This window comes from Lepidochelys kempii, chromosome 2 (assembly GCF_965140265.1).
Source record: "Lepidochelys kempii isolate rLepKem1 chromosome 2, rLepKem1.hap2, whole genome shotgun sequence".
Classification (NCBI taxonomy): domain Eukaryota; kingdom Metazoa; phylum Chordata; order Testudines; family Cheloniidae; genus Lepidochelys; species Lepidochelys kempii.
Window position 1 is genome coordinate 105,574,091 of NC_133257.1, and position 12,771 is coordinate 105,586,861.

The 12,771-nt window shown below is 40.8% G+C and overlaps 1 protein-coding gene across 5 annotated transcripts in view; it reads right to left on the bottom strand.

Annotated features, from left to right (window-relative positions):
• Positions 1 to 1,177: 1,177 nt before the first annotated feature.
• Positions 1,178 to 12,771, bottom strand: part of CARMIL1 (capping protein regulator and myosin 1 linker 1) — a 254,387-nt gene continuing 242,793 nt past the window's right edge. For 3 of the 5 annotated variants that reach the window (XM_073331849.1, XM_073331848.1, XM_073331851.1), the window contains 3 exons: positions 10,104 to 10,244; positions 6,665 to 6,811; positions 1,178 to 1,955 (listed from right to left, as the gene is read on the bottom strand). In XM_073331849.1, coding sequence (XP_073187950.1) covers positions 1,819 to 1,955; positions 6,665 to 6,811; positions 10,104 to 10,244 — 425 coding nt within the window. In that variant the 3' untranslated portion in view covers positions 1,178 to 1,818. Of the gene's footprint in view, positions 1,956 to 6,603; positions 6,812 to 10,103; positions 10,245 to 12,771 lie in introns of all 5 variants that reach the window. The other 2 variants (XR_012157297.1, XM_073331850.1) reach the window with 2 other exon arrangements.

Sequence of the window (12,771 nt, forward strand, 5' to 3'; positions counted from 1 at the left end):
TTAGGACCCTGCACACGTCTTTAATAATTGAGAGACAGTGTGGCCTAGTGGATAGGGTACTGGGCTGGGAGTCAGGAAACTTGAGTTCTAATTCTGGGTCTGCCACTAACCTGTTGCTCAACCTAGGGCACATTATAGAGTCATAGAAATTGAAGGCCAGAAGGGACCACTTGATCAACCTGTCTGACCTCCTGCGTACCACAGGCCACCCACATCACACAGCACCTGTATCAGAGGGGTAGCCGTGTTAGTCTTGATCTGTAAAAGCAGCAAAGAGTCCTGTGGCACCTTATAGACTAACAGAGGTACTGGAGCATAAGCTTTCGTGAGTGAATACCCACTTCGTCAGATGCATGTACATTTAACGAAGCGGGTATTCACCCATGAAAGCTTATGCTCCAATACGTCTGTTAGTCTGTAAGGTGCCACAGGACCCAGCACCTCCACACTCATCCAGGGCACTGGACAATCAGATCCCCTGGAAATACAAAATATGGGCCTGATCTTACAAACATGCAAATGAGTGACTTTACTCATTGAATCAGCCACAGTGAAGTCAGTGGAATTACTCATGTGAGTAAAGTTGCTCACATGCTTAATTCTTTGTGGAATTCAGGCCCTCTACTTGTAATGCAGTTCAGAGTACACAAACTGGATGTAACTGGTGGCTATTTGCCTGTGTGAAAGATGCTTTACCTGAAAGTCATGAGCAAAGCGATCTGTGTATGTGTCCTCAAACAGTTTTATAAAGAAAATTATGAAGCATTTCATGTCCATCTGCAACAGGAAGATATCTGTTACTATGCAAATTTTAAAGCATTTTTTAAAAATTGTAAGCCTGGTCTGTGATGATACACTAACATCATTCAAACATAGGAACTGAAATATGATAAATAAAATAGCCTTATACCTAAAAACAGAGACTGATATTTCAGTTGTAAAATCATTTTTATTGGTACAAATATACATAAAATCGCTTCAACCTGTAATGCAAGTGAATGTCTGTGAAATATGAAAAAACAAGCAGAATTGTTTTTACAGGCGTCAAATTATTTTTCTCTTAGAATTACACATTAAAAGGAAGCTAATATGCAGACAGAACTTAAGAAGGCCTCTAGAAAACACCAATATTAATAAAATGTCAATTGCTCTCATTCCGATCAACTATATACATTAATATATGAATGCGGAAGCATAAGATTTCATTCAGATTCTTCTGTGTTGTGCTTTCTGACAGTACACAAATGTAAGCATTTGAGTTTTATGTACAACACAACAGGAAGAAAGAAGGTCCCTATCGGAGAATGTAAAAACCATACTCAAGCATCTAATATATATAATTTATACAAATTATTTGATTAGTGTGCTCTGTTAATATAAATTACAATGTGCAATTTCATACCGCAAGAATATATTTATAGGTAAGTCACGTGCAGATTTGACACATTTACATTCAGCAGTACAACACATTACCTGCTGTACAGTGTATTAGTGTAAGATAGTGTCCAGTTATTTGCTTTGCTTCTAAATGCCCTAATGCGGGGTGTTCCTTGTAGCTGCTTCAGAGAAATTCAAGTAGAGTACATGATATAATTGCTGGCTTTAGCAAAGGCATGGAAGGGAAGGTCTGAAATCATACATAATGGAAGTTAAAGACCAAATCAATGCATACTGATTGTACTGTAAATCATGATCACTTAGATGTATACACAAAAATGCATCCAGGGTTAAACAATGGCTGGTAAATAGAAGGGTCATTGATTGTTGTACCCAGATTGTTATGAAAGATCTTGCACTACCAAGCATTTGTACTGAAAACTAAACAAAAATAAAATCTTTATCTGTTTCTTCTCCAGAGTCACTGGACTTGCTTCCCTGCTGGCCATCTTTACTTAAAGACCTCTGTTTTAGTTCTTGGTATTCATGGGTCTGGTGTCCAGGGCTTCTTTTTGGAGCTGTATAAAATATGGAAGCAGGTCTTACTAATGATTTCACAAGGGGGAAAAAAAAAAAACATTAGCACACTTGGGTCCTGCTCCTACTCCCCGTGAACTCAATAGAAGCTTTACCATTTCCCTCCAGTGTGACTGGTGTGGGCCCTTTGTTATTAAAACTAGAAAGGGAAGGGAGGAAGAAAAGGAAAAGAACTTCACACCAGTGTCAGTCTGCAAACAGGGAAAGTTTTGGTTTGAGATCTAAAACAAAGCATTATGCTGTACACATTAAAATGATGATTTGGATAAAAGTTTCCTAAAATTTTAATTGAAACACTTAACAAGTCAATGCCATTTCAAAATTAGCACTTTCTCCAGGCGTACGTGTGTCTGGCACGATGTACCCACAAGTTATTAGGGACACTCATAATAACCCCCAAATCAGTAGTTTGCATTATTTTTATACACACACACACACACACACACACAAATTTGCCCTTCCATTGTGTCATTGGATGACTGCATTTGTTTTCCAAAAAGAAAAGGAGTACTTGTGGCACCTTAAAGACTAACCAATTTATTTGAGCATAAGCTTTCGTGAGCTACAGCTCACTTCATCGGATGCATACAGTGATTCAACAGCATGAATGCATCTGAGAACAGAATTTGGCCATTAGCACTGAAGTTTAAATATCACTCCATACCCAATGGAGAATATGAAGGACAAAGTTTGAGTGAAGAAAGAAGAGCAGTAAAACTAGCATACTAGATCGAGCAAAATTAGAATGAAAAGTTCAGCTGCTGAACTACAGCATATTGTCAATTAAGTGGTAGTGAAATTACCACCTATTTAAATGGGCACTAAATGACCTCAGCCCAGCATTTTAAAAGCTCGAGTCAGAAGTATTTCTCGTAATGTATAAACAGTGAAGCTGGTTTGAAAAGAACTTTCTTAATGCTAGAAGATTTCTGAGCTTACCGTTAACTAAAATGGCTGTTGAAATGAAGGGGAGTTTTACCACTGACCTTAAGGGGAGTGGAACTGGGGCAATGCTGAGCACTTGAAGAAAATCCACACTTCACTTTAAAAATGACATTTTAAAAATTTAGGAGACCAATGGGGATATCTCCCTTTATTGCAAGTCATCTCCTCCCACCCAATTAAACAAAACATTTTAGTTAAAATAGCTTCTACACTTAGCATCATCAAATCTGTAAATCTTGCTCATCATTTAGGCTGCTTACATTTGATGTGAAATGTACCAAGGCACCATCATCTAGCATAACCAGAAGTCTTCCCACACATTACTCATCTAAAGCCTTATCTGAAAAATTGCCCACTTTGTCTGTACCAGTACAGTCACATTTGTAGTAGCAGCTAGTGCAGACAAGGCACTGGCAGCCGTTCAAGTCCCCCACTCCCATGTTGTACAGACCTGCTGAGAGCTGATTTGGCCAACGTAGTGCTCAAAATGCCAACAGCAGCCTGCCTGCACTAGTTTTCCCAGCACTGCTAGTGGGGACGGAGTTGTATAGCCATTAGCAGCAGTGGAGAATTTTTCGCAAAGAAGCCTAGTGTAGACAGGACGACATATGCAGAAGTGTTGTTCCAAGTCTATTCTAAGGTTTTATTCTCTCCGAAGCTTTCCACGAATACTGTCCACACGATCAAACTGACCGTAACAATTTTTACTCCTATCCTTTGAATGGCACCCAGGGCAAGACCTTTGGAAAGGGAATCTAGGCTAGATTCACCATACTGTCCAAGCTTCATTTGGAACAGGAGTGTACAGGGGGGCAAAGGTGCCTTTTAAGCAAAGTTTTGCCTCCTGTGTTTTGGGGCTGGTTCACCCCTGGTGTAGACTTAAGTCTGCTCTAAATTGTGCCAGTTTTTAAACGGCTACACTGGTTTGCCACACTGACCAACAACACCTACAGTACAATGTGCTCCTCTCCGGTGGGACTAGGTGGTGCGGAGCCGTCCTGCTAACTCCAGCAGAGGTATTCCCTGAGGTCTGATTCTCTAGATATACAGCCCCTTTACACTGCCACGAAGGTGCAAAGGGGTAACAGCAGAACACAGAAGCTGGCCTCATGTCCTTATTCTCTCTATAAAGTTCCATGCACACCTATAGGCTACAGCAGGGGTGGCCAACCTGAGCCTGAGAAGGAGCCAGAATTTACCAATGTACATTGCCAAAGAGCCACAGTAATACGTCAGCAGCCCCTCATCAGCTCCCTACCTCCCGCTCCCAGTGCTTCCTGCCCACCGGCAGCCCTACCGATCAAGCCTCCCCCTCCCTCCCCATCAGCTGTTCCGTGGCATGCAGGAGGTTCTGGGGGGAGGAGGGAAGGAGGAGGAGGAGCAAGGGCATGGCAGGCTCAGGGGAGGGGGCAGGGCCTGTGGCAGAGCCAGGGGTTGAGCAGTGAGCACCCCCCGCCACATTGGAAAGTGGGCGCCTGTAGCTCCAGCCCCGGAGTCAGTGCCTATCCAAGGAGCAGCATGTGGCTCCGGAGCCAGAGGTTGGCCACCCCTGGGCTACAGTGTTATATAAAAATGCTAACAAATGACGACATTATTTGCTTCTGTACAAGTTTTATTTAGACCACCAATAGCACATTTCTGGATCTCTAGTGTGAGGGAAATTAAAAAAAATAAAAAATACCCTGCATCACTAGGGACAACTGCATGTATCTCACACAATTCCGCTTACATACGCAGTGCATCTTGCCTGCCCAGCTATCAGTGTGACACTCCAAACTATGCTAGCCGAAATATAAGTAAGTAGCAGCAGTTTTCATCCACAGGGCAATCATCATCATCCCAGGTTTACAGATGGGAAAAGTGAGGCAAAAAGAGGCTAAGTGCCTTGCACATGGTCACACAGTGAGTCGGTGGCAGAGTTGTTATAAAATCCAAGCCTCCAACTCCCAAACTCATGATCAATCCACTAGTGCGCAGACTTCAGTACCTGAAAAAGCATGTTATAAAGAAATGGGTACTATGTCCCTTATTACTGTATTTCTTTTAAGACTCCAAGAACTGTCAAACTGCAAACAGTAAGTACCTCTTGATTTGCCACATCCTGCAACATCCTTCTCTTTCATGTAGCAAATGACATGATAAACTGAAATATAACAGTGCCTAAGTCACATTTGCAAAAGCAACTTAAATGAGACTTATGTTTCTAAGTTTCTTTTGAAAATGGGACTTCGGCACTGTTGAAAATTTTACCCAGACATATCCTCTCTCCTACTGTTCACTCACACCTTTGTCAAAGGCTGAAATTCAGCTTACCATAGAAGCTATTTTATACTGTGCCATAACATAATGGGACTGGGAAATTTATCCGGAATGGTGCTGACATATTGCACTGGGCATGTGAACCCAGATTCTGCAATCCGATTTATGCAGGCAGATCCCTGCACCCTTGCAGAGTGCCACTGAAGGCAAGTCAGTGTGGCTCTGCAGTGACACAGGGATACACTTGCACAGATCCCATTGCATGACTGGGCATTGAATATTCACTATCTATGATAACTATCTTAAAGCCGGACCTAATATCAAGAATGTGGAGAATGCAAGTTCGATTATGATGGAGAGAAAAAAAATATAACTCACCTAATGGGGAAGTCTCAAATTCAAGTACATTAAGTTTGATTCCTCCCAAGAGAAAAGATCAATTTGCATGGTAAGGCAGAAAAAAAGTCTATTTTCTTTAAAGAAAATAGCACAAGTAGTGAAAGAAATAGACAGAGGGTATGAAATGATCACACGAGATGTAGCTAAAAAAATGTAGATGAATGAAATTGTACATTAGTGTCAAAATACCTTCTCAAACCAAGTCATTTTGAATCATTTATATTAATCAGTTATGAGAGGTAATGAGCAGCACACAACATTTTGAGAACAATAGTTACTAAAAGGTATTTTAAAAATACATGCTTTCAAGCAAGTTATGAAAATAGTTTATTTCAATAATTTTACAGTAAATTAAAGCTACTCTTCAGTAAAATCTTAAGCATGGAGCAGAATTTGCTTTTCAGTTTAAGAACCAATACTCCAGTAATTCTAGTGAAGATACTGTATCCAAATAAACAAACTAAGTTCTCAAAAGGTTCAGTGAGTGATGTGCTAAACTGGCACTAACAACATTCAACCTAAAATGGACACAGCCAGGGCTGGCCTGGGTCAGCTGACTTGAGATTGCAGGGCTCCAGATGCGGGAGTATAACATAGCAGTGTAAACTTTCAGGCTTGGGCTACAGCCCAGGCTGAGGCCATGCGAGGGGGCAGGGACTCAGAGCCCAGGCTGCAGCCCTAGCAAGAATGTCTACACTGCTACTTTTACTCCACAGCCTGAGCCCTGCAAGCCCGAGTCATCTGACCAAGGCTTTGACGCTTGGTGCTGTGGGTTTTTCAATCTCAATGTAGTCCCCTCAGTCAGAGAACTTCAGTGTGCATTGTGATAGCTTCCAGTGCTTGACAGTGGGGAGAGAGAATGCACACATATTTCTATTTTGGATAACATCTGCCTTTAGAGAAAGAGGTTCCAGTGGGAGCACAGAAATGATGGATGTCCCATTAGGATTTACCACTCTCATTTTTTGGTGGCAAACCAAAATACCTATCAGTTTCCCTGCTGTTATTTTCTACATGCATCTTTACCTTTGTTAGTGCCAGTTGTTAAGCACTGTGCCAGTGAAAAATGAAAATGGAAGGTTCTAACCAGTTGTTGGCTGTGACTTCCTGTGCACAAGTGCATTCACTTCCTCTTCTGCACTGGTAGAGTACTGCCTTGAAGCTCTTTTCCCTCCACTGGCTGGCTTGTCACAGTCATGATCTGTATCTCTTTTGTTATACTCTCCTGTTTGCTCTAGCAGGGAAAAGGGATTAATTTATACCTCTCAAATGTTATGTATAAGCCACATATGGAAAGTAATGGTTATAAAATTGTCTTTTTATTCTTATCCACTCCATATAATCAGTAATATGCTCTGTAGTATGTTACTCCAGGGTAGTATTCTGCAGAGTCTGATTCATGTTTAACTTAATTGGCACAGTTATCTGCATTTGTTGATATTACAGAATTCAGCAGCTAATCTATGGAAATGCAATGTAAAAAGAGGTGTATTTTGTGATTACCCCAAATAGTGTAGTTGTATTAATTAACATAAGAGGATTTTATAATCTAAGTAATTTCCACCTTCCTTCTCAATGGATATAACCATGTTTACACCAAGCAATAATTTTGGCAGATTTGCAGTGATTTACCAGTTTAAGGAATCAGTTGAGTATGCTAGTCTGAAAAGAGGCAAAGAATAAAGAAACAGGAGTAACTGACATGAACAAGTACCGTAGTAATAAATGAAACAGGTAACTGGATAAAAAAAACAAAAACAAACAGAAGCGTAATTTTCTATGTTCCCCAGGCAATCCTAATTTAAATAACTGATAAATGGTCTATTTTGTGTGGCAGATAAATCAAGGACTAGGAAATCCTATTATTGCAATCACAAATTATTTGTGAACAATGTTCTCAGTCTTCCATAGCTGCAATCAAAATTGTCTACTAGATCGTGTCCCTTTTGGAGTCAAGATCTATGACAGCAAGGAGTGGAGAAATCATCAGCATGGCTGACTCCCTTTAAGAACAAGAATTTGTGGACTATTTTAAATAAGCCGATCATTCCTAACTATTGACATACACACAAATACAGTAATTCAAAAACTTGCCAACTGCCTTAGATAACTAAACTTTACTTAATAGCTGTAATCCTCTAGGTCTTCACTATACAGGAGTAAGTACGTACTGGGGTAACTGTATCTATTTATCTAAAGCAGAACTGGTGAGATTTTAAGGGGCACCATTATAACTTTCATTTTTAATTTCTCTTTCTCCATATCCAAAGCCCACAGAAGTTAAGGGAAAGAGTCTGATTGACTCCATCAGGATCCATATGCATATTCCAGAACTATCAAAATGGTCAACTCACATTCTGTTGGGTTGAGAGAAGCAGTACCTTACCATTGCCTGCTGATGTAGATAGCCAGGCACTACTGGAGTGCAGGAACACTCCAGCCACAATCACTTCTCTTCACTTCTCTAACATGCCCCCTTTGCTGAGGGGGGTTGGCAAAGGAGCGGGGTATTCAGATTTCACACTAGCTGGGAGCTGTCCCACATCTTGTTACACCATGTTATTGCTACATACAAGTGGTAACAAGCTTGGTTACATTTTCTGGCCACTTTCTCATCAATTTGTAAGCTAAAACCTCTGTGTTTTATCAGGAAATAATGCAGAGACTATCCCTACTTTCCAGTGTGAGGAAGGGACTATGATAAGCATTTCCAGGTCCCAATCCTGGAAAAGTGATTTTAAGCCACCTTTATGTCCTCCTGATCCTGCGCTACTTCTGGGGTTGGAACAGCACCTGGAGTATTTCAGACAGCCCTGGGGGCCTAAGCTATGGGCATTGTTCACAATCTCCACAGTATTGCCATGTACCACTCCAGCACAGCCTGTATGCCAGGATTTGTAAGGGGGTCCTTGGAAGACAGCCTGGCTGTCTTCTGCAGTGCCAGAGGAATTCTCTCTTGGCTGGAACTCTTGAGCCCTTTTACATTGCTCTGGCCCTTTTATCTGGTTTAAAGGTCTGACGTCTGCACTGTTTCAAAAACCCTGATTTGTATTAGCTGGTGATCTCCACAAAGATAATGAGAGAGTTACGTGCAATTTACTGTGCTGAGCTGGATTTTCATGGATATGTCTACAGTGCGACGTAAACCTATGCTTGAGTGTGGCTCAAACCCAACCGCACTTGCATCTACACTGCAACTACACTAACTCAGGTCTCAGATCCAGGATCCCAGGACCCTGCAGGCCTGGAGGGTGCAAGCTCGAATTAGGGTCTGAGCCCTATCACTTTGCAGTGTAGACACAGCCCCTCTTGATTAGAGTCCTGGAAGTCAGCCAGAAGTATCACACAATTCCCTGGGAAAACTCCCCTCCTCCTCTCTGGCTCAACAATACGCAATCTACTCTGCTGAAAACGGCAGCCAACCCCCTTTTGTAAACAGCAGCAGCTCAGGTCAACATTAGCAGCAGCTCAGGTCAACATAAGCAGCAGCTCAGGTCAACATAAACCCATTCTCTTCTGATCACCAATCTGCAAGCACACTATCAGAGAGCCTTCTGGGCTTGGAATGGAGTGTGAACCAACCAAGCCTTCTGCAAAGTGAATGTGCAGGACTGGCAGTAAAGTTTTCCCACAGTGCACCATGGGCCTAGGGCTAGAGCAGCCACATTTCAGGTGTGGGGGGGGGAGTGGGGGGACTCTGGGATATGGTTATTTTGACTCAGATCTGGGCACAGTTTGAGCACAGGTTATAAAAGGCTTAATGTAGGGTTAAAATATAATGTAGAAACTCAAGCCCAGGGTTCTAAAACACGGATCAGTTCTCGAACACTGACCATGGGCTTACACTACAGTGCAGACACACCCTGTAATTCCCTTGTCTCCCTACTCCCAGCTCTCCTAAGAGGAAGCCAATTCTGTGCGACACACACAGAACAGCACATCAGCAACAGCTAGAATCCAAAAAGTGAGGCAAAGAGAAGAAAGTGGTTTACAGAATCCCCTAGAAACTCACAATGTTCAGAGTTCTTGCCCAGGCACCCTGACATACTGAGCATGTGTTTGACATGAACTCAATAGAATGCAATGATCCCAGAGGGGAGACAGAGTCAGCAAGCAGACTAGAAAAAGAAATTTAACCACTCCAACCAGCTCACCAAGGAAGCTGTATTTACCTTTTTGTGATCAGTACACATCTCCAGCCTGATTTTAACTGACCAAAATATAATGTATATGACATGTGTCACTTACTTCATGTTTCTGTTGCTGTGATTTCATTGTAAAATTGCTACATTATATTAATATTGACATTGGATTTATTTCTCCTCTTTTGATCAAACTGTATGAAATAAGACAGGACGGAAAATACTGACCCACGAGTTATCACACACCATTTTCCTGTTTCCTATCCCAAAGTACAAAGCAAAAGAAACCAGGAAATCATATCTGATAAATTTTGAAGAGGTACTCATTAACCGAGTCAGGCCAGGCAAAGGATATCGGGACAGTGACTATATCAACAATCTTACCTTCTTGAGAAAATGATCTGATAGCGGGCTGGGGGCTGCTTTGACCATCTTTTTCTTTCTCAGAAGGAACTTTCTTTAGCACAGGTGGAAGCAGAGGAACTTTAGGGGAACCAGGGCCTGATGGAGACTCTGGGATGTCCTCTGTGGAAATACCACACACACAAGCAGATACATTATATTTCTTGCTAGACAGCTTCCAAGAATACCATCCACATAGCATACAATTCTAATGAACTATTTAAAAAACAAATACACAACTAACAACATGCAGGATATATTCAGTGTTTTAGCTATGCTAGAATTTGGGGGCAAACAAGAAGAAATGTTCAGAAAGTCTTAGACTCATAGATTCTAAGGCCAGAAGGGACCATCTTACAAGGTTAACAGAGAATCCTTGATGGTACTCAACCCTTTTGGAAGAATTTTACTAGCTAGCAAGTTTAGTGAAACTATCCACTAATATACAGTAGTTAATTGTTTTGCTACAGCTGTTGATTATTTTGTAGACTTGAATTTCAACTCCTATTGTGTTGATTTATTATTGAAGCACAAATAAAAATCTGAAAAGACCAACCTAATTTTATTATAGGGCTAGAAGAGAATTATGCAATTAATAAAGAAAAGTTAAAGAAAATTATTCAGAAATGTCTTTAAAAATTGTTTTGTCACACTGATATTTTTAATCATCTTGACAATGTGACAAATTAATCAAGTGTCATAGCTATAAATTATAAAAATAAAAACAAACTGAACTTTCATAGGTATTCTACGAACCCTATACTTTTGAAGGGAATACTACAGCTTCTTCCATACACCTTTTTCTAAATAAATAAAATAAATAATTTCCGTTTTGAACTTTGAAGAAATCTCCAGGTATTTTTAAATTTTTTAAGCATTTGCATAACTGACAGACACTCTCTCAGTGGTCTGATGTGCATTATACATGCCATATAAATACGTCAGTGATGTTTTGTATGTAGACCCCGTACAAGTACAATGTCTTTGTCATTAACTAGGTTGCCTGCAAAGCAGGTATCTTAGATTTATGCTTATGAAAAAACACCTAATGAAGGAAATGGTGCACTGGTGTAGGTGGGAGAAATAGGTACTTAGGAAACATTGGCTGATATTATGTGAATGTTTAGAACATGAGTTCACTGAAACAAATATTGGAAAAGAATGGGGTTTTGTCTTACCAACGAGTGGCCATCACAAAGGAAACAGCAATTTTGGTCTAGACTAAGGAATGAAGTAATCCTCCAAATGCTACTTAACATTTGAACTGACCAAGCTTGCGGGCTGTCGGTATCCCAGGGCCTTCTCTGCCCTAACAGTTCTTGGCAAAAATTGACTCAGCCTCATCAGTGGTAGCAATGGTCAAGCACAAGTGTAAACAGGGCTCTGGTTATTGCATTACCACAGCAGGGTGGTAAAAATGCCAGGAATTGCTGGAGTCTGCTGTACATTAACTCTCACATTTCTGCTACCACTAGAGGATCTGAAACAGTGGTAGCAATGATGGGGAATATCTGATTTCCCTTCAGGGCACAGCCTGGGACATACATCTTTTGTAGGAAACATGAGGAACAGACAGCTTTGGAGCTTCAGGTAGGTTCAGACGTTCCTTATTTGTAGGTTTTTCAGATATCTTTAAACTTAAGAAGAAGGCTAAACAAGTGATGCCTTCCTGTTGTACACACCTAGTGGTGTTTACTTGAAGGGATATCTTATTTTATGACTGACTATAAAATAACCAATACAAATATATTAAGACAACCTAAAGGCTGGATGGTGATCTGGTACCTGCAAGAGAGGGAGAAGTACGTTCTAAACACTGGTGAGGCAGGGACAAGACTAGGCAGGTAATGGACAGAGTATACAATCAAGGGCAAGGAAGAGCTGCAATTTCCCTCTGCAAATGGTTCTTCTCTAGGGCCAGCAGGTACCAATGTGAGCATGGGAAGAGCCTAAATATCAGAAAGGCATCGGGGTCGTTACAATCATGCTTTTTAGCCATTAGTAATTAGTAAAAAGTGTGTGTGTCATAGCTGCCAGGCCAGTCAGAGTTTCCACAGTTGAATTCTTTTCACACTCAATGTCCATAACTTTTTGGGCAGTTGCATGCTAGTGGACAGGCAGGTAAATGTGTAGGAGACTAGCTGAATCATTAAACTTTATCTCCATTTATAGTCTTTAGATAGTACCTGAAAAGGAGGTTAGTAGAGAGCAGACATTAGCAGTGGCTCAAGGAGCAACTCTTCATGATTATAAAAGACAAAACCAATGGATTTGGAGTGAGAATAATAATTCCTCCAGTCAATAAGGGCAAGAAAGGAAAAAGAGATAGGGGCATAAGGCTTCGTAACATTTAGGAAAACAATCCAAAGTCAAAAATGAAGAATCTAAGTACAGAAGAGATTTATGTATACTATATGGTGTGATGGCTAATTCCTCAAAGGGCTTAGAGAAGCCTACAAAATATCAAAAAATTAAACATTTTGGTATTTAGAGTCAGGGGATTTTGAGTTTAGAGAAAATACAAAGGTAATTGGTTTAGTCAGCGCCTCACACAATGGGGCTTCCATCCCAAAGTAGTGTCTCTGGATACTTTTATAATAAAATAATATCTAGCATAAAACAGCTCTGTGACTTTCTGTAGTCTGTCATT